This window comes from Lepidochelys olivacea, assembly GCF_965140295.1.
Source record: "Lepidochelys olivacea isolate rLepOli2 genome assembly, chromosome: 9".
NCBI classification, from domain to species: domain Eukaryota; kingdom Metazoa; phylum Chordata; order Testudines; family Cheloniidae; genus Lepidochelys; species Lepidochelys olivacea.
In genome coordinates, this window is record NC_140419.1 from 47,608,358 (window position 1) to 47,635,006 (window position 26,649).

Consider the following 26,649-nt stretch of genomic DNA (forward strand, 5'->3'; position numbering starts at 1 on the left):
TTACAGGCAGGGCTGGCAGCACCACCAATTATGAAGGTTGCTTGACACACCCCGTTATAAGACCCTTCTGTTTTCAGTTGCCTACAACTGTGACAAACATTTGGGCTGAAATTTCCCATGCTGGACATTTGGCTCAGGCTCATTACTTTTTTTTCTGTGTTGGAAAATTTCAGTCCAAACAGTTCAGATGTTCCTGAGAATGAGTTCAGGGGAAAATGGCATTGTTTTGGCAATGTCAAAAAATTGTGGTCACCTTTTCTTGGAGAAGCTTTAGCATCCTCATGCTTTGGAGCAGGGACTTGAAATTTGGCAATGGGTGGCCTTTATGTAAGGAACGGGCATTTGGCTTTCCCCATGAAAATCCACACAGATTTGGCCAAGTTATAAGCCTTTTAAAAACTACAGTTCGCGCATGCTCAGTAGAAACTTGCTAGAGCTTGACAGGTGAAGTCCTTGAAGATTCCATCCACACTGGGCATACTCCAACTTGGGGATGAGCAGGGCTTTCCCTGGGGCCAGGCATCAGAATGGAGAGCAGGGAGTGACCCCACCCTTGCTGGCAAGGCAGCATGGAAAAAGGCTAAAAATGTGGGGCTAGAACATGACCTCAGGGGGTAGGGTATTGAAGGGGGCTAGGGTGGAGGCTGGAGACAGGTCTGGGACAGGTTGGAGGCGATTGGGCAGAAGGGATCAAGCTCAGGAGAATGAGCAGAAGAGTCAGGGCCCACTAGAATACACTCCCATCCAGAGCCTGGAATGGAACCCAAGACGGAGTTTCACCGTTTCTCTGCTGTCAACTAATACCTATGAAACCCACTACCAAACTGTCTGTCCATCTCCCTCTCGTGCTGGTCCATACAGAGGATGACAACCTACTATTGCTATCAGTTACTCTGTTAGCTCAAATGGCAGAGGTCTAGGTGATGAATCTGAAGTTTCCAACCCTGCTGATGACCCATGTAGGTGTCAAATACTAGAACAGTTTTTCCAGTTTGCTTTAAAAAAAAACAAACAAAAAAAAACAACAGGAAATTACACACACAAAACTACGTTAAAAGAACATGAAAAGTCAAGCATTCAGAAGTTAGAATTAAGGTTGCCTGTACCACCTTAGTTTGCCCTCCCTTGTGTATATGTATTATGATACAGCCTTTAATTACATGATCACATACTAATTTTCCACAGGACCATTTCTCTGCTTCATTCAGTGCACAAGATGGGCCTGCTCTGGGAATGACGCAGTATTGTGTAGAAAAGAAGACTTGTCTGTAGGCCCCCTACTTTATTTGTTGCAGAAGTTGGAAAGTGTGTACAGAATGAAACAAGGGACTGCAGGAAGAGAAAGGACAGTTTCACAGTTAAGGGAGCTGAATGTCACTCTGGAGAACTGAATTCTAGCCCTCTCTTTGCCACAGAGTTCTTAGCTGATGCTGGGCAACTCACTTAAACAAAACTTTTCATAGATGACCACTAACAGTGTTCTCCTCATTTTCTGAGTGACCAACTTGGTACCTTGGAGTCTGCTTTGCAGAAGGGTTGAGCACTCAGAACTGCAACTGAAGACAGTGGGAACAGGGCTTTGAGCATAGAAAGTGCTACAAATGCTAAGCAGTCTGAAGAAAAATCAGGCCCCAGGTGTCTCAAATTGGGCACCCAAAATGAGTGGACACTTTTGACTGTACTCTCTCCATGCCTGTGCTCCCAGCTGTAAAACAGGGATGAGACCCTCTCACCTTGAGGGGGTGCTATGAAGATAGAATGATTAATGTTTGTGAGCTCTCAAGTGGTATGCACCATAGAAAATCCCATGAGGAAATTGACACTTCTCTCTTCAGAGCAGGGTGTGAATAGTATGCAGTGAACAAAAGGGTCACCCACTTTGTTGCTGCTGTAGGCCAAGATCATCACAGACACCAGGGACTCCAGGCACTCTTCCACTCTCCCCTCTCCCTCTATTTAAGGGACTCTCTGCAACCACTTTTGCCCCCATATGCCAGGGGCTTTGTGTGTCCGCTATGTTCCCCTCCCCCATAACATAATCCCCCATTCTCTCCCCCACAATGCCAGGGGCTCTGTGCACCCCCCATCTGTCACATGCCTGGGGCTCTATGTGCCCCCCATTCCACCCCTGCCAGAGGTTCTGTGTGCCCCCCATTTCTTCACTGTCCCCTTCCCCCTTATCATTGTCCCCCACTGTCTTCCCATGCCAGGGGCTCTGGGCAACCCATTCCTCCTTCCCCCATCCCACTGGTTTTGTGTGCCGTCATTCCCTGGTTCTCCCAACACACCCTTCCCCACCATGTCATGAGCTCTGTGTGCCCCCCACACCAGGGGATGTGTTTGCCCCCTCCATTGCCTTTTCCCCCATACTAGGGTCCCCCATTCTCCCCACAGCCTAGGACTTCTATGTGCTCCCCATCCCCCCATTCTTATATCTTTTATTTTCGTCAGGGATAGAAAACATTCAGGAAGTCAAAATTTTAATCCCTATTGAGAGGATGGGCAGAGCTCACATGGGGAGTTTTCTTACGCTGGAAGGTGTCAATGGCTGGCCTCAATGGTCTATAGTCAGTGTTAGAGCTGGCTGGCTCAAACTGCTGAGTCTGCTAACCAGATGCCAGGGGCTCATTTCCTCCTTCCAGTTTTCCTCCAAATCACTGGTGTTCTGGACAATGATGCCTAGAACATTCCCTCAAATTCTGGAATTGATCAGGTGCAGCATTCAAATATTATCACGTTACAGACAGAGAAATGCCTTTCAGTTGAGTGTAGGACCTTGCTTCGCTTGCCCAATAAGGCCTGGAACCACACACTGAACAACAAGGAGAAAACAAAACATTGAATAGCTCTTCATTAATTGAGTCTCATGCATCCAGTGCACAGAATGAGGCAGGCGTCCTGCGGAAAAAATAGTATGTGATCATGTCATTAAAGACAGTATGCATACACACAAGGGGGCCAAGGTAAGGTGGCATGGCCAACCTAAATTCTAGCATTTCCTGTTTTCTGAATGTTTGATTTTGAAAACTTACCAATATTCTTTTAACAGTGTATGTGTGTGTATGTAAGAGTATATACTGCACACCTGATATGTATGTGTCTCTCTACAGTCTTTCAGGTTATTGCATTCCTCTCTGGGGTATATATGGTGTTAAAGAATGTCTCTCTTGTACATGTACTGTACGGCAGGGTTACTCTTACCCTGTCTCTAGTTAGCGTCTGTGCCCTGTTCTTATGAACAATCCAAATATAACCAGGGGGTTGAATCCAGGCTTCTCCGTCCACTTGTACAGGCACTCCCTCATCTCCCAGGATTGCTATCTTCACAGTCCGGCACTGCGAGAAATGAATGTATTAAATGGGTCCCAAAATAAAAGTTACCAAAAGACAAGAGGTGTTGTATACATTTCCTCTCAAAACGTTTCCCTGTGTCTGACAGCCTTGTTCTAACTGCTGCTGGTGGGGCTGGACCACCTGATTCACACACACAGTTCTTCCTGTGCAGGGCAAACTCCCTTGGGGCCCTGGCATCCGGTACATCATGCCTTGGGTTATCTGATGGACTGCTGTTCTAGTCAGTGTTTCAACTGCCACAATCTATCCAGATCACAGCAAACAGTGGAAAACCACCCCATGCTCGATACCATCTGAAGCTACTAGCCCTGATCCCTGCAGGCCCCCACATCAGGACTAGGGGAGTCTAAGAGCCACAGGCTTTGCATTCTCTGCCCTGTTGGGACTGACAGCAAGCAGAAACACATCACAGCCTTCAAACCAAGTGTTCTGGGTGGGGGAGGCATAAGGTTGGCCAAGGAGCTCACAAAAGCAACAGATACCTGTGCAATCCGGTGATGCTGTAGATTAATCACTCGTGATACTGCCATCTGCATGCTACCAAACACGGCTACCACCTCCAAGATCTTGTCATCAAAGGAAGGGGCTGTAAATGTCTAAGCAGACACAAGGGGAGAGAGAATTCAATTCACATATTTCTCTGTGTTAGAAAAAGCTTCCTTCCCTCCCATGAATGGACATTTGTGACTTTCTCTTTTGCTGTTTATTCGCTACATAATTAACGATGATGCTACAATATGGATTCTGAAGTGATCCAGGAAGGAGAAAACGTAGCCGCAGTATTCCCAGTGGGCTTCCAAAAGCAGCTAAAGGATCATTTCTGCACACAAGCCTCTATACAACATTATTCTTACACTTGATTATCTCCATTGTTTGAAGGTCAAAATTTTGGCGCCTCATGCAAAGCCCACTGAAGTTTATGGAAAGACTGCCCTTAGCTTAAATTGGCTTTAGAGCAGGCCTTTTGAGTGGAGAGGAACAGGGGGGCATCTCAGAGCTCATCTATTGCGTTTCATGAAAGTCAGAAGGATTGGAATAGGATCTAACTCCAGTCTGAACCCCTGTGGCTGACAAATTGCTGAAGTTTGACTTTTGGGTACTGTGACAAAGCTCTGTCCTTGCTTCCGTGGGTCCCGTGTTTCCTGGCGGATTTCGCTAGCCTCAGAGGCTCACTGTGACCCTCCATGTAACCCTTCTTTCTCTAGAGACAAGGGTCACAGTCTACTGAGCCATTTTCATCATAAGCCAGCAAGGGAGGTGAGGAGAAGTTATCCTTCCTTGCACAGTCTCTGTTGTCTCCCAGTCTCAGTGATTAATCAGGGGCAAAGGTGGGGGGGAGCCCGGGCCCACCCTCTACTCCGGGCTCCAGCCCAGGGACCCTAATAGTATCAGCTATGGTAGCTGACCTTTTAGAAACATGACATGTACAATTCCCTGGGCTACTTCCCCCACAGCAGCCCTCACTTCCTCAAGCTCCACTTCACCCTTACCTCAGGGCCTCCTTCCTTACGCCTGATATGGTGTGTACTATTCAGTCTCTCCAACAGTGCAACTTCCTCCCACAGCTCCTGACATGCACACCCACCTGACTAACTGGGAGGCTTTTAACTAGTTTCAGCCAGCCCCTGATTGGCTTCAGGTGTCCCAATCAACCTAACATTCTCCCTGCCTTCTGGAAAGTTCTTAATTGGCCCAAGGGGTCTTAATTGACCTGGAGCAGCTTCCATTTCACTTAACCTGGTACCAGGGATTTGTTTAGCCTGGAGCTAATATATCTATCTCCCACTATTTTTCTATAGACATCTGGCCTTGCCCTGTCATAGTACCCACACATTTCACAGAGAAACCTCAGCCAGATATGCTCTTGTTCCAACCGTCAGATCTCAGGTGCTAATGGTGCACTCAACAGTAAATACTGAAGAAATTTGTTGCATTCCCATTTGCCACCTTCAAGGAATACTCACATCATCTTCTTTGGTGCCTCCCCAGAAGTTAGTGCCTCCAGCATAGCTGGGAATGTTGAGTACAGCGATCCCCTGAAGACTGGGCAAAGGGATCGGACGCCCATCACACTGCACAGAATAGAAGATAATGTCACATTTATAGCTGTGCTGATGTTAGCAGGCAGCAATTTTAAAGCATCTCCAGATTACTCAGTCATCACTAGGCAGACTGCTGAAGAGAGCAGAACATTTTCCAGATACTGTCGAGGGCACACTCACTGGGCTGGCACTGAAGCATACTGCCTGCATAACTGGATGAGTTCCCAGGACTACTGGCCTTGTCTACACCAGGAAATTACATCATGGTATAACATCAGGGCTCAAATAGCTGGTACATGCCCATATGCTATCCCGGCACTTCTCTCAGTGACTGGCTTGCTCTCCAGAATCTCAGCTTTTATTTAAAAAGAGAAAGCGAGTCTCCAGCCAGTATGGTGGCAAAAATAACACGCAAAACTATGAGCCAAGAGTATTTGATGCAGACAGGAATAATAGCTCTTGGGGTGAAGAAGAGCCCCATTCATCTCACTGAGATGTTAACTCTCAATGCCTATTGATGACAGTTTCAATGGCAACATTAATTACTTCATTCCTCAGGTAAGAAAGAAGGGGAAGGGGCACAATTTTCTGTGAGTGCTGTTTCATTCTGGTGACATATGCAGGTACTGTTTGGGAGATACCACCCCTTCTTCCCACTAATCAAGCATGAGCCATGCTCTAGAAATGTAGCAGAGCTCATGGACACATTTAAGCCCCAAGGTGTGTGTGTGTGTGTGTGTGTGTGGGGGGGGGGTCCAGCTGAGAGAGCCTGGTGGAGCCAATGGCATTGCGATCTCACTTTGAACATCTGCACAATTTGCTGTGAGTGGCGTTGCATTTTGACAACTCATATGGATGGAGCTAATGTTTTGGGGGAAGCCTGGAAAAATATCACCATTTTCTTCCCCAATCTGACCCCCGTAGAACATGTCTTAACTAATACGATGTTAGACAATCAGAATAGATAAGGACAATGGTGTTTACAGGAGATACAATGTCAAACACAACAACCCTTGTCCTATGCTGAGGGTCTTTGCTCAACAGCGTGTTAGTCAACATTTTCTAAAACAATGTAATTTCCTATCACAAGAATGGAAATATCTTCCTAGTACCAGCAAAGGCTACTTTCATCAGGCTGAGGGTTGATATAGGCTAACAGTGCAGCGGGGTGGGGAATCCCAAGGACTGAAAATGGAAATATTCCTCTGGAATCAACAGGTTGGGTCAGATTCAAGGTGACTGACGGAGATGCTGGAAGGGCTTCATGTATTCAGTTAAAGACTGATAAATGATGCTAAAATAAATGTCGCAATCAAAAGCAAAAAAATAAAAATTGACTGGGATGGGAGAAGGAGACATTTAACCACATAACAACATTTTCTTTCTCACCTCCAGCAAGACTTTTTGCTCCAAGTTCTTGTATGTTCTGTGTAGCAGCTCCTTGGTCCCGAGCACTCCATACCACATCATGTTTTTAGTACGACTTCTTAGAGGGACAAACAAAGGTACAAGAGATACAACAGTCAGCATGAAGCACCGTCATTTACTGTCTGATTGTGAGAAAAGATTATTTCAATGATACCTCCCAACCCCCTAAAAATAGGAGTCCTCCTCTTTCAGAAGAAAGCAGCACTGGAAATTGCCATCCTTTGTATTCTGAAAAGAGGCTGCCCTTGGAAAAAAATGAAACAGGAATTAGGGATGATTCACTAACATGAGCTGTCAGAAATATGTGCAGATGCTCCCAAGAGGGAAATGCAATCAGTCACACACATCACTGAGCTAAGGGTGTTGCTGAATGTTGCTCAGGACAGAGAAAACCCATTAACTGCAGGTTGTTTGAAGGACCCTGTCTTTATACAGGTATCCTGAAGACCGTAGAACTACAGGCCTGATATATAGGGCAGGGTGCGGGCTTAGAATGGAGTTCCATGGCATTTGGAGTTGGGACACAATTCTTTCGAAGTTAAAAAGCAGCCATACGAGAAAGGCTACTAGTGAGGTCATGAAGTAAATGCCTGAACCACTGCATCCAATCCATATCAGAGCTAGCTACTTGGATCTCCCATGTTATCTACAATGTCTTGAATTAGGAAGTAATCAAGGTGAAACTACTCATGCCGGTTTCAGATGACCAGCTTCAAGGTGTCATAGTAGATTATAAACTGTAATTACTTCTGATGCAATCACTGTAGACCACAAAGACCAAAATCTGCCTCCCAAAGAACTGACCTACCTGCACTTCTCTGGGTGCTCATCACGTTTGTTGTTGAAGTCCAGAGAGATCTTTGCATCCAATCCAATTCCAAAATAATTATTCATGACACACTTCTCTGTGTAACACTCTCTGCCAAGTTAAAGAAAAACAATTTTTGTTAAAGTGATCCACATCTCCTGACACACAAATGGTTGAAAAAAAGAGGAGGAGGCCAGCAGGATCTTCTGTACTCTAGTGAGAGCTGATTCGACTACTCCATAAGAAACTTCATAAAGAGCAGTCTGGACACACTGTGTGGGGGTCAAAGGACCTGTAAATTCTGATAATCCCTAACCATGGACTCTGCAGTTGAATCCACTCCTGTGCCACAGAATTGAGCTCAAGAGTCTACGATTTCATTTGGAAAATGTTACATTTCTATCCCTTATGGCTGTGAAGAAAATCTCACAAATGTGGGCAAAGTGTAACTGACAAGGTGGTATCTGCATGATTCAGCAGAGCCTGAAACAACAACTCAGTGTGGTCAACTGCTCAGCTCAGTGGGGTGGAACCTAATGATGATGATTTAGATGTCTATACTTATCTATTTTATTGCTAAATATTTGATTGGAAACATCCAAAAAATGGGTTTATCTCACAATTCCAACCCCTTTCCCGCTCCCTTTCTGGACACCAAAAGGCCCAAACATCCCGTTAGCCACAGCCGAACCGTTCAGTTTTCCCTCTGTACAGCTTCGTCAGACATAGCCAATACAACCATCTGCAGCACACCGATCGAAAATTTAGGGTCACAGACAAATGAATGTGATTTACTCTGGGAACAAACACCATAGGGGCATTGCATTTGTCACTTTCACAGCTCAGTCAGTGAAAAATGTGTCATTTTTGTGTTTGCATGAAGCTGCTGCAGACTTTACAGACTGCTGCAGAATCGAAGGGACCTTATTGGAGAATTCAGGTCTAGCTTGTTGAACAGCTAGCTGGACCTTGCCCATATCACTCTAACTGGGAGAGGGAGACACTCCCTCATATCCACAGGTCCTGGGAGGAGACTGGCCTTGGTTAGATTCTCTCACTAGAAGCCACATATCTTCTGCATTTACTCCTCAGGCCCATACATCTTGATAACTGACATCCAGCATGGGAGGGCTGATTTACACATCTCTTCTTCCCGGCGCCGCCTAAGTCCCCAATTAACTCTCAAAACCAACCCTCTTCCCTCACCACAATGTAGGGACACAGAGGTTCATCTGGAACCATGCATTCCCGTCTAGCTCCTCTGCATACTCACAGGTTTTCTGGCTCAGAGTTAAAGGGATCTGCACTGATCAACAATCGGCTGATGACAGAACTCCCAGGCAGAGAACCAGACATACCAGCACGAATATCTGGGGGAGAAAATAAAGAGGGAATAGTATGTAGGGCATCTCATGGAGTTTATTAAATATGGAGGACAGAGCATGTTAACATTGGGCAAAGAACTGTTATTTACTCCCAGAGCCAAGAGGACAGAGGTGAGAGACATATACCCCCACTGGAAAAACAATAAAATCAGACATCTGAAAAGTACTAGTTTCAGGGCTCAACCCTAACCAGCACTGGGTCCAAACATAGGTGTTAATTCTTCTACTTGGGATCAAAACATTACAATGGGCCAGAAAAGGGCTGTTGTCATTTTTGGCTCTTTCTGGAAAAAAGAGATTCCACACACACACCCCTTTATGGCGGGGAATCCACTTTTGCCTTTTCTTTTTTAAAGGAAAAAGGGAAATTAAAAAGGCCATGTGTCTCCATTTGTATAGCCCCCAGCACCAAGGAGGGCCCCAGAGCATTCTTCTACCCTCCAGCAAGATGCAGTTAGCAATCGAGCTGTAAAGGAGGTGAGAAGGGAGTGCATAAGTCTCTCTGCTGGTTTGGGTGTGGTAGGGTCCGTGCCTGGGGAAGACGGGACAGAAGTGATCTTACTGCAATAGCTCTCTTCTGCTGCTGGGGCAAGGAGCGCAGCCGGGTCTCTGCCTGACTAGACTGAGGGGACAGAAGTGCGGTTCAAGGCTGCACACCACTCTGTTCAGGAGCTGCTGCATCTTGCTCCCCACATTATCAGCTAGCAACAAAAACGTGCCAGGTTTAGTCAGGGAGAAAGTGACCCCGACTCTTTCTGGACAAGAACACACCAATGTAAACAAACAAGTCAGGATTTGTGGGGTTAAAGTTAACAGCGAGTGACCTGTTAAGAACACCAAGGGATAGAAATAGCTGCAGGATCTCTGAGATGGGAACAAGGGAGACAGAAAGTACTGCCAGTGACTTCGGCCTTGACTTGGAAGGACCACCCTTCACTCTCAGGCCTCTCTTGAACTCAGACTCCAGCACTGTATTGAGAATTTTACACTTATTTTACCATTGCATCAACCTCCTGTTAAGCTTATGAGGTTGTTACCTTTGTGCAATCATCAAGCCCTAAATCCTGTCTCTATACTGCAGCCATTAAATCTGTGTCTTGGTCTCAACTGGGGGTGATTCTAATCTTTTCCCAACATCTTCACTATTCAAGCCTGTTGGAAAGTAACCTGCAAACAGATTACTCTCCAACTTGGCTCTTGCAACGGTTTATCTACAAGAACGGCTATCAGACAAACATTTCATGCCCTCGGCTGGAGAGCTGAGGCTATGCTGTTGTTACCCCAGCTCAGCAGGCTGCCTGAATGGGAAGGGGTGGGTGAGACACTCACTCGAGTAGAGGATCTTTGTGTTGAGCATTGGCAGGTTGTCCCGGTTTCCTGTCTGGGGAGGAAGAGATGCAGAGCTGCCCAGCGACAAACTTCCTTTGTTTATTAGCCTTTCACAAGGAGATTTGGACACTACAAAATACAACACAAAACACTGCAATTGACAAACATTGTGTATTGCTCAAACAAGCACAACACCAGCACTGCACAAGCAGTAAGGAACAGGGGACAGAAGGTAAAATTACCAGTCACTCAACATCAACACATTCCAGACAATACAAAGCACAGTTATACAAAGAGACAGAACCAGAGTCATGAAGAGACAAAAAGGTGTGGCCCAAGTGCAACAGACAGACACACAAACACTTGGTACCAGCAGTGAGGAACAGAAATACCTTGAACTAATACTAGGAATGGAGATGAGAGAGGTCTGGTTTCAGTTGAAGAAGAAAACAGATGATGGGTATTGGCTAGTCCACAGACACAGTTCAGTTCTGAATGTATTTAGAGTGAATAGGGCTCTCTTACAATTTTCTCACTTAACAGTGATTACAAGCTGGTTCCTTGCTCTAGTACAGAGGTGGGTAAACTATGGCCCACGGGACCGTCCTGCCCGGCCCCATAGCTCCCGGCCAGGGAGGCTAGCCCCCAGCCCCTCCCTCACTGTCCCCCATCCCCGCAGCCATGCCACCGCACAGGCAGTGCTCTGGGCAGTGGGGCTGCGCGCTCCTGCAGGGCAGAGTGGCAGCGTGTCTAGCTCTGGCCGGGTGGCGTGTCTGTCAGTCATGATGCTCTGAGCAGCATAGTAAGAGGGACAGGGGTTCCCGGGGGGCAGTCACGGGACAGGGAGCAGGGGATAGTTGGATGGGGTGGAGGTTCGGGAGGGGGCAGGGGATGGTTGATGGGGGGTGGAGTCCCGGGGGTGGGGGGGCGGTTAGGGGCAGGGGGTTCCGGGAGGGGGTGGTCAGGGGACAAGGAGCAGGGGGGGTTGGATGGGTTGGGAGTTCTGAGGGGGTGCAGTCAGGGGGCAGGAAGTGGGAGGGGGCAGGGGCCAGGCTGTTTGGGGAGGTACAGCCTTCCCTACCTGGCCCTCCATACAGTTTCGCACCCCGATGTGGCCCTCGGGCCAAAAAGTTTGCCCACCCCTGCTCTAGTATCTGTGGCAGGAAGGCAGGGGTCCAGTAAGAAAATTTCAGGGAAGTGGAGTGGACACCTGAGAGCATGGCAAGCTGACAGCACTGAGAAGACTGGCTGCTGCAGTCAGAATAAGCCTAATGAAGCTCCTGGGTCTTACAAAATGAACACTAAGATCAAGACCAAACCCTCAGAGATCTGAGAGAGGTTCCTCTCTGAGCAGGAAGGAGACTGTTTGGCAAAAGGATTTAAGCATGGAGAAGATGTGAGGCCTCTGAGCTGAGGTTACAGAACTATCACCAACCTCACACTGGAGGAAAACAGGTTCCAAGAAGAGATGGGCACAGAAATATTCTAAAGCTCCTATGGAAACGGGAGCCCTAGTGCTTGTCCAAATGCAGGAACCTGGGCTGCCCGACAGTGACTAGTACCTTTCCGATGACTCCTCCCTTTGGGAACTCCATAGTTGTCACTGTGCGATGGCTGCAGGGAGGTTTTATCCTCATTCCTCAGCTCCTTTCCCTCCTCAGCGGTGGAAAGCCCCAGGATGAAACCCTCCTGCTCCTGTGTCTGGGCATTCTGCTCATCCACAGCTGGACAGAGAGAGAAATCAGACATGTATCTTACAACTCTGTCATGAGAATACAGAGGGAAGGGGGCAGGCTGGCACACAGCAAGGAAATACAATACTACCCCCAAAATTCTATTCCCACACCAGAATTAATCCAAAGAGTTGCCTCAGGGTCTTGACTGGGGCAATCCACAGAACTCCTTACTTAAAAAAAAACCCAACACATTAGTTTTCATGAAAGATACCAAATTATAAGCCTGATTCAACTCCCATTGATGTTAATGACAAATCTCTCTCTGATTTAAATGACAGTAGGATGAGGGTTCTGACGGTGCTGCATTCATCTATCAGTGAATGGCCGTGACAATGCAGACTGACTTTTCCACATCATTTAACATGACTCAGCTCTGACCTGGAGGACTCAGCTGTTGGGGTGAGGGTATTTCAGTCTCCAGGCCCACTCATTTCTTGGTCTCTCTGCTGAGACCACCATCAAGAGAGCTTTGATGGGCTGTGAAAAAATTTGCCCAACTTTAATGCTTGCCATAACCGTATTTATACTTCCTAAGGACCTATTTCTCATTTGAGCTATGCTACAAGTAAAGGACCTGCCTTTATTTGCATGAGGTGTTCCCCGGAATTGCTAGCCAAACAGAAAGATGCTAATTGATGTGCATGTCAGATTTCTGTTTGCTCAGCCCAGACCGTGACAATAAAATATGCCATTTGAAATGGCCACCAACACTAGTATCATGTGGAGAAAAGAGGGCTTGGTCATAAACCAATAAAAAAGAAGGAAGGAATTAAATGTGTGTGTTTGGAAATGAAACGGCACAGAGGACTTAAGCAAATACGTTCACAAAAGGCAACGGAACTCATTTGTTCACGGGATGGTGAAATCAAATGGTAATGTATTACTCGTAGAAATCAAAACCTCCTCTGGATGGAACTAACAGCCTTGTTCTTTCACAGACACAACCTGTCCCCATCCGTTCTTATTCCTCTGACAAAGGACAGAGATCACTGCCAGACTATTACACTGTTGTAAATCCAGGTAATATTTCAATGATTTGCAACTTCAGGCTTACTGCCAAGTCTAAGGTTGCTTACGGTTGTACTCATTTAAGTGTGCAGAGACTTTAAATCTCTGACTTTTATGCTTTTCTCTCCCTTCTGTAATACACCAGTACATATGTCCTTCTCAGTTCAACCAGGATTTCCTCCTTGACACTTTCGAAGAGACTGGAACTTGGAGCTGAGGGGAGGCAGCGAGAGGGGAATGGGTCACAGGCATAGAAGCTGGCGTGTCTCACTGGAGCTGGGCCACAAAGGGCCAGTGAGCACACAGTGGGCCTACTGAGTATGAAACAGTCAGTCCAGGTGCCAATTAAAAGCCAATTATGATTTTAGGTTTTAGATCCAATCTATCTAAAGTATTTCTAAAGCACCTCCCCTGGAAGTATTTACACATTGTACATGGACTGCGGAAAACAGCAGGCCAGCCAATTTGCCATTCTACTCTTTGGTTTAATTGTTGCCTTCTACCTTGGAGTGTGCTGTGGGACCACGTTAGGCTGGAGAGCTGTAAGAGAATGATGGAAGGCAGGTATATTAGCCCATGAATGATAAAGGCCCTTCCCTACAAGCTGAATAGAGGTTACCTTAGCTCAACTAGAGACACATGGATCCAATTAAGGGCTTCCTGTGACTTTTCAAAACCTCTGGGGGGCAGCGGAGGGGGAGACAAGCTGAGGCACGGCCAGTGGCAGCAGGGAGAAAGGCTTCTCCAGGGTGAGAGGCTGCTCTCCCCTCTATGGGGGAAAACAACCAACCTGGCACCCTGAAGCCAACAACAGGACAATAACCCCCAACCCGCAGAGAGGGGGCAAGGAAAGGTATCCCCCTTTTATTTTGTGTTGTGAATTTGTTTCTTTTATTCAGTGGAGAAGTGCTCCTTGGGCCTGCCCTGAGGCCTGCCTTGGCTATACTGATAAATAAACCCTGAGGGGGAAGACAAACGCTGTCCAGGCGGTGCTGATTTACGCCAGTCCTCACCACCAACAGAGGAGAAATGCTAAGTCTGAAGAGATGGAGAAGGTGCCCAGCTGCCAGGTTTGGTTTTGTTCTGGTTCTTTAGGGAATGCTTTACCGAAGAGGCGGGTCCTTCAGTGCGACAGGAAGATGGAGAGGCTAGGACTCTTGCTATATGCCTTTGATGTGGGCCCTTTAACAAGGGCCAGATTGAGAATTGCACTGAACAGCCATATGATGGCAAAGATTTTCTAACTGGTGGCCTAGGGGTGGAAGGTCAATCCCGTAGGAACCCTTCTTTGTATGGGAAAAAATGCATACAGGCTTACTGGAAGATTGTCATACAGATCAGGAATGTTGCTGTTAAATCACGAATCTTGCTCCTCCCTGGAGGAAAGGCAACGTACATGTCCCAAGAGCAGATAATGAACTGCACGCAGAATTACCCACCTCTTACCTTTTTCTGCATGCTCTATAATCTGACGAATGGCTTTTTTCAGGCTGTTGGCTCTCAACATTAGCTGCTCTCTAGGCCGGAATATCTGGGGACGGGCAGTGCATGATGATCCCATGGAGTGGTCACTAGAAGAATCACAAGCACTGCCAGATCCATCACCATCTTCTGTCTCCTCTGCAATGGTGGGAGGTGGGTTTGATAGAGATGAAGAGGCTTGAGATTCGTCATTTAACGTCTTCAAAAGGGAGTCCAGCTTCTCCTTCAGGACAGAGCACTGTAGGTTAAAGCAGAAGGTTTGTGCACGACCATACCAGTGGAACTGGGCAGCCCCCTGCCTGTTGGATTGCTGCTGTACACGCACCAGCTGGGTCTCTCTGACAGCAGAGTGGTTTTCTCTCATTCCTTTCTACATTTGAAGTGCTCTTTTCCCAACATACCTTCCTGGCCATGACCTCCGACTCCTCCAAGCTTTCCGTCGCTTTCTCATAGGCCTTCCCTACTCGAGCCACGAAATCCTTCACTGTCTCACAAAGCACCCTAGGCAAAGAAGGCAGGCAAGACAGTCATTCACAGGTTTGCCCACCATTCTCAGAGTAACTTTTTCCCTTTGATCCCCTTCAATGAGCTCTCCTGGAAATACTCACTTGGCTGAGGAGATGACCACAGAGTGTTGGTCAGAAGTCAAGATTTTGGACAAATGAGCAGCCACAGAATCTTCATAGAAGAGAATCTTCTGCACCTGGCGACAGCCAGAAACAAGCTGTTAGATTACTGTTCCCATGGTGTACCTAGACCCATGGCCAGGGTTCCCATATGCTGTGTTACACTTGGGCTTCCCATAGTGCACCCCAAGGTGCAGGGCTGTGATTTCTATTCACTCTACTTTCTTTGGGTTTCCTCTGAGAGCTCTATGGTACAGATCACAGTCACGCCAGACCAGTGTCTGATTAGGGAACGAATTTCTACCAGCTTGTCAACTTGTCACAGAGTTGGGGCTCAGCACCATCCACTTGGGAATAGAAAACACTGGTTTTTATGACTTCTGAGAATGCCATGCAGTTTTCAGCAGCCCCTACAGCATGCTGCCTTGTATGGTAGTGTACAGAAAAGCCAATATAACTTCCAACCCAACCTGTCTTCCTCTACAGCCCTTCACTTGCCTAATACGGAAGTGTCCCCATTTCTGCAGCACCCTATCTCCTATCATGCCTCCTTAGGAGTCTATTGCTTTCGGCAGTCCAATTCCCATCCTTCTCTACAGCAGGTCACCCCTCTGATGTAGAGCCCAAGCTCACTTCATTTAAATTCTCTTCTCCATAGCCTGCTCCCTTGTCTGGTTTGAGCCCATCCACAGCTGAATTCCCTCCCAGTCTTCAGCCCTCTGCAGCTGGCTAAGTACCTCAGAATCCTCACTGAAATCTTCAGTGACTGTGCAAGTCGATGACTGACGAGGGAGTTTGGTTTCATACACCATGATGCTCCACCTATTGAAATGAAACCATTGCAACTATTACTACCAAGCTGAGAGCCTCCACGTCATGAGAAATACAAACAACCGGGGACTAAGACAGAATGAAAGGGCTCTTTATATGACCTGAATGAAAGGCAATGCACATGTGCATTCAGAATAAAAAAAAAGACCACATTCCTATAGATGCATGTGTCACATACAGGGGTGCTTAGTGTCACAGCAGGTCACTTGTAAAGGGGTTTGAACTGGGGGAAGGGAAGGAGTGATACCCTCCAAACAAACATCCCTTTCCATCCCGACGTCCCTAGTATTCCCTATTCGTTACCCTCACCTTCTCTAACAGAAAAAATCTGCAGGTTTTGCCATGAGAATTTCCATGGCGCAAGTCTCAAAGGCTGCTGCAGATATATTTTTTAAGTGTCAGCTTGATCTAGAAATAAACACTAGCAGTACAGATGTCCACTTCAGCTTTCAGTTTTACTTTTTGATTCAGACATGAAATAGCTATTTCAAATCCTGAGTGAACACCTGATGTCAAAATCACGGACTGTAATGCAGCCAAGTTACACTGAGAAGATTTTTGGAGTTCAGAGATTGTGGACCTTGTCAATTTCACTATGCTATCGAACTCCACCACCCAACTTCAAGACATGACATAATGCTCAAGTCTATACCGCAGGATAGGGAAGCGGATGTACAAAATAACATAACATCCTTGCCATATCTAACTACTATGAGTTTATTGCAGCCTTAGATCTCCTCTGATCATCCATAACAAACTCTGTAGTGGTTTGGGAGTAGGTTGAAACCACTGAACTCATTTTACAATCATCATTGATGAATGTGTAACGCTGGGCAGTAAGGGGAGGCCTCTCTCCTGCCACGTGTTACTAGTCACTTCTATATTGCACAATATCTCCTTGGTGTGATTATTCTGCAGGGATAATAAGCAATGTAAGAATGCCTTGCCCTGATAACAGTTGGGGACAGGAGTATAACAGGGAACCATTGGTGAAACTAGTCAGTAATTCAGGCAGATAAGAGTCAGGAATGGTAGGACTGTCCTGGGAGGCTGATGTCTCAGAACAGAGCTTAGCACACACTCCGTTGGTAGAACTTGAGTCAGAGATATGGATGTTGTGGTTGGGCTGACACTCACCTGTCCAGCATTTTGGTACTGGCCCTCTCCAACTTCTCCAGGATCTGTGGTAGCTGGGTGTCGTCATCACATGCAGATCCCCATCCTAGCACCCGGGCCAAGTCATTTCCTGTACCCAGGGGCAGCACTCCCAACTGGCACTGCACCAGAAGAAAAGACCACCAATATGGATATCCAAAAGAGAAAACACAAGCCCCATTGATCCAAAAATAACACTGAGAAGAACCTCACTGATTCCCAAACTAGATCAATCCCTGAGAGAAAACTAGTCATAAGATAAAGAGGATGCCAGCTAGTGCTGACCACAACCAGAAAAAGCTGTGAACTGAGAGGGGAATAGATTCCAGTGATACTCCTGACCTATTCAATACAAAGAAAACCTTTCAACAGCTGGGCAGAGCTCAAATGTTCTCATTTTACACCAGGGGGTGCTATTGCCTTTCCTAATGGAATGGCACAGGGATCTCCAGGAGAAAATCTCCAGAATTAACACAGCACACATAACACTCACTTTGGGAAAGTATTTAGCTATTCCTGGACTCTGATACCAAAGGGACTCACATCCTCTCCTAGAATTATTAGAGGGACTGGCATAGGAGCGCTGGCCTTTTGGGAGCTAGTCCCAGCTTTCTCCTGGCAGAAATCTATGTAGGGAATGGTGTAGGAGCACAGACCGAGCGAATGCTCAGAGCTACTCCAATCGCTGGCTGTCACAGGAGGAAACTGTGTAGGAGCACTGACTGTGAAGGGTGCCCCATTCAGCAGAAGTTACTGCAGTAGCACCAGCTATGGGAAGCTTTTAGTTGCTTCACTCCTGGCACAACTGTATTTCTGTCTGATCAGAGTCCTCTTCACCCGTGGTTGTCTGTTCTTCATTCTTACACATGAACAAGCCCTGTGGGCAGGTACCTGTTTGTGAAGATTGAGGCTGTCAATTTCGGACAGAACCCATCCAACACTTCCATCCCCACCACAAACCAGAATCCGGAAAGTGTCAAATTTCTGGAATAAACGTAAACTACAGGAGGAAAAAAAAAAAAAAAGATGGGAAGAATAATGTGCTACTAAAGAAACAGGAGTGATTAGCTATTTCAGTCTGGGTTACAAACTTTGCTTGGTAGCTTTGACTAGACTGTTTTTTCAATGAACACGAGTCTGCTAGATTTCAGGTAAATTTGAATTCTTCATTGTAAAAAGGAAGTACAAATACAGCTATTTTAATACATCAGCCTACTTTACTCTCAACAGCAGAGGAAACAAATATTTGGCGGCTGATAATCTGATGAATTAATTCCTGTCTGCAGATTTCTGATGTTCTGTATACAGTTAGGTTATTTGTCATGGCTTGGATTGTTCTGAATTCAATGCCTCCATATTCAGAACCATGCCAATTAAAGCAAGATTGCAAGAATGGGGATTCAGTACATGTAAGAGTTCAGGAACAGGAGATTAAACCTCAAAATTCTGTCACAAAGGTAGTCTGTAAATCATTGCTCTGCTGCCTTGTCTGATTTCCAACCAGGAAAACAACTCATCACCAAGAAAAGTGTAACTTTCCCATTCATCTGGGCTAGTATGGACACTGTTCAGAATATTAGGCCTAAAAATCAACCTTTTTTAAAAGCTGCCTGTGGTTCTTACTGTAAAGCCTCCAAGGATATTGCCTGTACTAAATAAATTTGTTATAGCACTACAGAAAAATCATATTACTGTTAATAATCACCACTGCATTGAGAAAATGCTGTCATAAATGATGGCATGTTGTGGTGCACGGTTTGACTGGCATGAGTTGGAAATTACTCAATGAACATTATACCACATCATCATTTATTTTGTTGTTGCCACTTTCTTTTTCTACAAAAAAGCCATTTTAAAAGTTTGAGAAAATTATTTGATACTATTTTTCATATCCCTCCCCTTTGAAAATGTGTGCCTTTATACCACAGATCCAACCATACAGGCAGAGAGAGGAAATAACTAGTACTATTTAATTTTATAACCCTCTAAAAATGATCTAATATAACTTTTCCATCAATCAGGGTGCTTCAGTTTCAGGTCCAATATCTTGCAAACTGCTAAGGTGAACAAAATGTCTATGATTGCTACAATAGTTCATGAGCTATTAGATTTTAAAACGGTCATGGTCCAGGAGTGGATGCCCAATTCAGTATCTTGGACCCCAATTCAGTATGGTTGGAAATTCCTGCTTTTATTCAAGCCATATTGGGGGAATAGAAAAGGAAACACGTGTGATGGGCTTTTTTTCATTAAAAAGGCATTCGCCCATGTGAACGAGGCTCGAGATGTTAGAAACAGCCCAGGAGCAATGACTTAGTGGTCAGGGTGGAGGTCAAAGTTTATTCTGTGGATATCATCTTTATTTGCAGCTATTTCTATACAGCTCACTTTGACAGCATCCGAGTGCCATCTACAAAATCCCATTTCTCATCATAGCAAATGCAAGAATAACAGTTAGATCAGGATGGCTCTTAGAAGCCTGTCTTCACATAACTTGCTTTTTGGGGCTGAAGCTTCCCATGCTTGGTCTCCTCCCAGAGAAGAGCTTCTGGAATCTCAGGGAAATCCTTCAGCTGTTTTGCAGTTATTAGAGAATGGAAATTACGCATTTCAACATTAAGATCTGGTTTTGGCTGATCAATAACTCAAAAACAGCTAGCGAAAGCCCTTCCACATTCTGTATATATACAGTTCTCTCTGAGGAATAGTACCCTTGCTAGATTTTTTTGGGGGGGTGGGGTGGGGGGGGGAGAGAAGAGATTTCAAATCAAAGAGTCAATCATTGCTGGGTTTTTTTTGGTATTTACAAGGAATCTGCTCATTCAGAGAATATTTCCCTACCCAAGGTGAGGTCCTCCATTCATAAGGTCAAAGACCTGTGCCGGATTCAGCAGCTGTTTGAATCTTCTTAGGAATTTTACACCCTGGTTGTCTCCACTTTTTGAGTTGACAAAGACCAGCAAGGGGCTTGTGCAGGATGGGGGGCAAGTGGCTTTCCAGAACCCTGAGTGGGAAGAAGGAACACAGAAAAGATGAAGCTGCACTAGGGGAGGGGGAAAGAAAGAAACAACTTCACACCCAGGAGTAACGTTCTCCAAGCACAGGGATGAAGAAGTTAATACTTTCTCTGAGGTGCTGACATATGCAGAGTAAATGCCAAATGGACACAGCACTGAATCCAGCATGAACCACCTGCCACCAATCTTGAGGTCAAATGTTGCAGTTCTTCTAGCCAGATGCTCAAATTGCCAGCTTCCCAAACTTGCATTTTGCCGTATGAACAACCAACAGCTGCAGCAAACTTTTGGGCCAATAGCAAATAAACTGAATGCAATATCAAAATAAACAGCCCAAGGAACTCAGTGCTGATGAGGTTATTCATTCCCATGGTTCAGTCAAAACCTCCAGTTTGGGATTTACTTGAAATTTTAGCAGAATTCAGTTCAGGGCCTTGGGGTAAAAAGATCTAGTTGAAAGACCTGTAACTGAAAGAGAGAGGGGAAGATGTTAGTGGATACTTACCATCTGAATCAATGCTGTTCAGAGCCGTGGGAGGGATGACAGATACTTTACAGAGGCCGAGGGGGCACTTAGTTGGTAACAAGTCTTTACAGGTTGTGTGTACCTGAAATAATAAAACTGTATTCAGCCAGCTCCTTCTAGGTCCTGTTCCACAATGCAGAAACCCATCCCACTTTGAAAACAGGACTTGAAACAGCCAGGAAAGGGGGCGGTCATCTAAAGAAATGGGAATCAACAGTATGAAGTGACCAAAGATATTTTAAAGAAAGCAGTCTAAAGGCTTGTCTACATGAGGACTTAGGCAACTTAACTACAGGTGTGAAGTTAATGAACATAAATTAAAATGCATGAAAACCATGTGGACACTCATTCAGAAGTAAAGTTGCCTTAATTCATAAGCTACATTAAACACAGGTTTAAAGCATTTTCACTTATGCGCATTAACTTCACACCTTTAGTTAACTGTCTTAACTTTCCTCAGTGTCCTGAGTAGACAAACCCCAGGGTATGTCTACCCTGCAGCTGCGAGCAAGACTCACGCTAGCAGGACTTGAGCTAGTGTGCTAAAATTAGCACTGCAGATGTTGCAGCTTGGGCTTTCAAGCGCATTGTTCCCTTGGGTTTGAGCTCTTTTGACTAGTCCAAGTCTCTGCAGGAGCGCAATGTCCACAGTTCTATTTTTAGCACACCAGCTCAAGCTCTGATAATGTGGGAGGGATAGCTCAGTGGTTTGAGCATTGGCCTGCTAAACCCAGGGTTGTGAGTTCAATCCTTGAGGGGGCCATTTAGGGATCTGGGGCAAAAATTGGGGATTGGTCCTACTTCAAGCAGGGGGTTGGACTAGATGACCTTTTGAGGTCCCTTCCAACCCTGATATTCTATGATTCTATGAGAGTCTGTCTACTTGGGCTAGGCAGATCAATCCTAGCTGCAGTGTAGATACACCCCACGCAGCAAACTGGGTTCACAATTCATTCACCTCTTCTGCTAACTTTCCTCAGTGTTTATACACGCTGCCTTTCCTTTTGAGATGGGCACTTGGCACTCAGAGCACATGATAACAAGGTTGGGACCCACAGGGCCAAGTTAATCCTTGGTATAACTTCACACACCTCAGTGAGAACAGCTGGGTGCTCAACATTTTTGGAAATCAGGCCTCTCAGTTAGGTGCCTAAATCTGGATTTAGAAGTCTCACTTCAGGCACCCAGTTTTCAACATTTTGGCCCAAGAGGGGACACAGAAAGTAGGAATAAAATGAAAAGTTGGGAAAGAAAAAGGAGCAGAGAAAGAAGGAACACAGAGAATGGAAAAGCAGAGAGATGGGAGGAAGTAGGGTGAATACACAATGTAGGTGCAACTGACATGGTGTGGGGTAAGATAAGAAAGAAAGGAGGGTGATAAAGTGCCCTGCACAGGTAAACAGAAATTAGGCTAATGACCTTTTTGCTCCTTTCTGACGTACAGAGAAGGCCCGGCATAAGGGTTATTTTGTTTTTAATTTCTTTTATTTATTTATTTATTAACATGAGAAATTCATGTACTGCCTTTTTTCCTTAATACCCCTATAACCAACTGGAAAACTAGCAGGATTTATGATGTCATAGATATTAAGCAAGTGAAACCTGTTGAATTGGGAGGGGAAATGTTTTTTATTGAAGTGATTTAAAGCTCCCTGCTTTGTTGTTTGTTTCTGTTAATACCTACTCAGCTATAAACAGTGGTTTGTTAAAGATTCATCATCTCCACCCACTGCAGCTAAGGGCCAAGGACATGCCCTATACACTGTAGATTCCTTCACGAAAGACCTCTGGTAAAAGGACGATGGACAGACATCACAATCCAGGTATTTCTAAGGGAACGCACAGGCAGAAAAAAAATCCCAGAGTATTTTTGGTGCGAAAAATCTTTTCAGGCCTTATATATACACCCCAGTGAAGCAACTAGGCACGAGCCTTACTTCTTACCCTTTGCAGGCCACCTATGACATGGAGAAGAACATGGATACATTTGAATGAGAACTTGGCCTGAACTGTCGCTTCACACAAACGGCGGTAACAGAGCACACAGGCATGTGTACACTGAGCAGTGAGGAGATGACACTATTACAGAGGTACACCACGTTCACTCAGCTCACCATGGCTTTGCACCAGAGGCAGCGCCAGTCTTGTAAGCGCAAAACGCTGCCACATGTTTTATCACACACCATGCATTTGGCACTCACGGGGAGGTTTCCTTCCAGCCACTGGTGTGGCATTGAAATCTGCAAACCAAGCACAGAGGGACCACTGTGAGATTCCAGATTACAACTCTAAGAATATAAGACATGGTGTAGCAATGAGACACGCACACATGTGATGCTTGAGGTCAGCAAGGGCACTCTCTAGGAAATACCTATTTATCTATCTTAAGCACTTACATGGGACTGAGGCACAGACAGGCTAAGTGATTTGCCCAAGGTCACAAAGGAAGTCTGTGGTGGAGCAGGAACTTGAATCCAGGTCTTCCAAGTCCTAACCATCCTTCCTTTCCCAAGACTGAGACATAGGGAACCTCACCCTTAACTATTCAACCTCAAAGCACCATGTTCTGATGGTCCATAACTACAGGTCTCTGGCCATCAGGGAATCCTATCAATATAACACATGCGTAATAACGGAAGGCTCTTTCATAAAGAACATCACTTTTTGACACCAAGTGGCTTTACATACCATTTGCATTTAAAGACAAAGTTGGTTGTTTCCACAGGACAGTTAATTGTACAGAGTATTTGCCAGCCCCAGGCAATGCAGTTCCATCTAATTTTTCCACATCAGCACTTGGGGAAAGAAGGCTTCAACTGCTTCCAATAATTTCACCCTGATGTCTCAAAAGCAGCATGTGTGGAGGGACATATGCAAAGTAGACTCTATAGTTCCAGCTATTCCAACCCAGAGTGGACATGGTCTAGGCCAATACATACCCCATCTTCATCTTCAATTATATCCTTCCCAATAGACGCCAGTGTCGTCCATTTGCAGTTGTTGGTTGCCCGGACAGCGCACCGTTTGTGAGCTTTAAACTTGCATACTAAAGAGGAACAAAAAGAAATTAATCCTGCCACTGAACACATGATGTGACAGTATGAGCATAAAGGCTGACTAAGCAGTGAAACACAGAGCTTCAGATGTCTGCTCCAAAAGAGAGCACCCTCTGCCTTGTTAGCAATGGCAAAACTATCAGAGCTTAATGTACTGAGTTCGTTAAAAAACTCTATTTTGCTCTAGCTGCTAACTCCTGCTCCTCATTTTCACCGCTGGATTGTAAATGGGTTAATTTATCCCATTTTGTTAAATCTGACATGATATGTACAGTAAAATATGCTTGCACCCCTTTACACATCACAGGTGTAACCTTCTCCACACTAGAAGTATGAGCCGCAAGAAGCTGTGAATGTCTCCTATACCAAAGCTGAGAAAGATTAACCTCCTGAGATTCAAACACTGACATGCACTTGCTGCTGTGAATAATACAAAATACACTTTCAATCTGATTCTTCAAAAATAGATACTTTCACACTTCAGATTTGAAAAATTCTAATATTCGATAGCAATGATTTTGGCAGATCAAAAATAAGTGTTTCACCACACCACTGCCAGATCCAACAACATAAGAACCAGCATTAAAACTACACACACAGTCATCTTCCTACAACCCTCTCAGGACCAGATCCTGCATTCGTTATGCACCCAGAAAATTCCCCAGGAAGCCAACAGGAATCTGAGAGCAAAAGGAATGCAGGATCAAGACCATAAGAGTTCCATTCTTACATATTCTGTAGCTTTCTGAGTGTTCGGTGTCACTTTTCTTCTAGCCCATTTTGTAGACAGTAAACAACAGTTTCATTGTTTTAAACCATCTCTGGAATACAATAGTGAGTTATCATGGCAATATGCCCTGAGTGAGAGACAATAAAGTGCTTTTACCTTCACATGAGAGTCCATGCGACGTGACCCCAGATAATGCCTCCCGGCACACGTTGCAATACGTTGGCCGAGCATGTGAGCAGGCGTACCAGTTATGCATCCCTGAGAAATGGTCCATACTGTACTGCGTAGACTTAAAATAAATACAGTACAGTAAACCCTAAGGTGGAGCTTGAGAGTTTTCCTAAGAGAGAAACTCAAACATAACAGACAGAAAAGGCAAAAATAGCACAATCTTTTCTGGGGGGTAGGGAGAGGGCAGGCTTTGTGCAGTTATCACACTAGGCAGGCTAAGCACACAGAAGGACAAGGAGTTAGGATGCTACAGACCAAGCACCTGTATACACTGCAGTTGCAGTAGGCTGAATCCTGAGCAGGTGTGACGAGTCAGGGCAATGGTAGTAGGCTGACACCAAACAGTTGAAGACCAGGGGTGCGAGGTATGTGTTCTGTACCTACCTATCCTGTGGTAAGTGTTCTAACACTCACCAAGAGGGGAGTGTACAGAGTACAAAAGTCACTGTAAGAGGGAGTTGTAAGCAGGCAGCAGTTTGGAGGTTTTGTATATAAAATCTGATCCAATGCCCACTGAAGTCAATGAAATGACACCCATTAATTGGCACTGGGTCAAGCCCGTAAACAAATGCTATTTGGGAGGAACTGCACAAAACACAGCTGGTAAATAAGAGGATTCTTCCATTACCTCAAAATGCTCACGGTTCTGTATAGTTTTCAGTGCTGCAATCCAATCTTCCATCTCTTTTCTGTTATCCGCACAGAGGATGAGTTTCCGACACGGGGTGATAACCTGACAGGACAGAGAAATCACTACGGTGAGTTCCAGGGCTGTCAGGAAGACAGGAAGAACAGGGAACATGGAATAAGAACAACCTTTATCACATGAAATATCACTGCTTCTGAGGACAGCCACAGAAAGCAGCTGTGTATCTCTGAGCAAAGATCAATGACACTTTAATGGTATTGCTTGCTCTGAGGCCAACGCTCTCTTTCCGTGGGGTTTACAGAGCTGAAGAGTTTTTTGTTCCTATTTTGACTCCTGAATTCATTAATAACTATAGTTTGAGAATCGCAGTGGAGAGCCATCCAAAGAACAACACAATACAGAAATCAATGATACAACAGCAATGTCAACATATTAACTGCATGGATATTGCATGAGGTTTTTAAAAAAATTAACATTTGATGGAATTTTTCATATTAATTTGAACAATATTAAACCAATTTCTATTTTATTTTGTTTAGATGGCAACATGACTTCTACCAGTTAACATTCCTATGCAAAATATGTGGTACACTGGAGTTAAGTCTCAATTACTTAAGTGGGGAAAAAACCTCAAAACCAGGATACGATCCTATACTACAACAATGCATACTTTCATCACATCAGTGACTGTGAAAGTTGTAAAGCAACCTAACTGACTGTCTGACTCTTACTGATAAACTGTTCCAGGCCCTCCACTCCATGTGGTTTCTCTCCTGCTGCTTCTTCCATCATGGCCACCTGATTTGCGGCCACATGGAGTTTATAAACTTGTCACGGACTCTGGTGTAGCATGCCTCCTCTCTCTGAGCATACTGTCACCAGGGCAAGAAGCTTACACAGCTTTGACCTTCCTGGATCTGACCTTAGAGCATTCAGCATCCCTTTCTACATTGTGCGCTTCCCAAAGCGAGTCCGCCCGGGTTGGGCTCCTGGGGAAGCCAGAGGGCCCTGCACCTCAACTCCCCAGTCAGCGATGACTCTCAGCCAGCATGTAAACTAAGGACTTATTAGTTGACAGAAACACAGCGTAGAACACAGCTTGCTAGCACAGAAATCAGTGACTTTCAGCCACGTCCATCTTGAGGAATCCCCAGTCAGACGCCCTGGACTTCCCCTCTTTCAGTTCCCCAAACAGATTGCCCAGCTACCAGTGATCTGACCTCCGACACCCCCGTTGCTCCTCCTCCTGGTCTTTG

At 45.4% G+C, this 26,649-nt stretch overlaps 1 protein-coding gene across 3 annotated transcripts in view; it reads right to left on the reverse strand.

Annotated features, from left to right (window-relative positions):
• The window catches only part of DGKD (diacylglycerol kinase delta), an 80,045-nt gene that overhangs the window by 9,843 nt on the left and 43,553 nt on the right, over positions 1 to 26,649 (reverse strand). For 2 of the 3 annotated variants that reach the window (XM_084638320.1, XM_084638322.1), the window contains 20 exons: positions 25,373 to 25,477; positions 24,670 to 24,802; positions 23,667 to 23,773; positions 22,842 to 22,967; positions 20,707 to 20,809; positions 20,026 to 20,188; positions 18,076 to 18,184; positions 17,167 to 17,306; positions 15,936 to 16,020; positions 15,181 to 15,275; positions 14,974 to 15,073; positions 14,537 to 14,810; positions 11,909 to 12,070; positions 10,347 to 10,475; positions 8,906 to 9,002; positions 7,633 to 7,743; positions 6,786 to 6,882; positions 5,319 to 5,426; positions 3,837 to 3,950; positions 3,202 to 3,336 (listed from right to left, as the gene is read on the reverse strand). In XM_084638320.1, coding sequence (XP_084494446.1) covers positions 3,202 to 3,336; positions 3,837 to 3,950; positions 5,319 to 5,426; positions 6,786 to 6,882; positions 7,633 to 7,743; positions 8,906 to 9,002; positions 10,347 to 10,475; positions 11,909 to 12,070; positions 14,537 to 14,810; positions 14,974 to 15,073; positions 15,181 to 15,275; positions 15,936 to 16,020; positions 17,167 to 17,306; positions 18,076 to 18,184; positions 20,026 to 20,188; positions 20,707 to 20,809; positions 22,842 to 22,967; positions 23,667 to 23,773; positions 24,670 to 24,802; positions 25,373 to 25,477 — 2,493 coding nt within the window. The remainder of the gene's footprint in view (positions 1 to 3,201; positions 3,337 to 3,836; positions 3,951 to 5,318; positions 5,427 to 6,785; positions 6,883 to 7,632; positions 7,744 to 8,905; positions 9,003 to 10,346; positions 10,476 to 11,908; positions 12,071 to 14,536; positions 14,811 to 14,973; positions 15,074 to 15,180; positions 15,276 to 15,935; positions 16,021 to 17,166; positions 17,307 to 18,075; positions 18,185 to 20,025; positions 20,189 to 20,706; positions 20,810 to 22,841; positions 22,968 to 23,666; positions 23,774 to 24,669; positions 24,803 to 25,372; positions 25,478 to 26,649) is intronic. The other variant, XM_084638321.1, reaches the window with a different exon arrangement.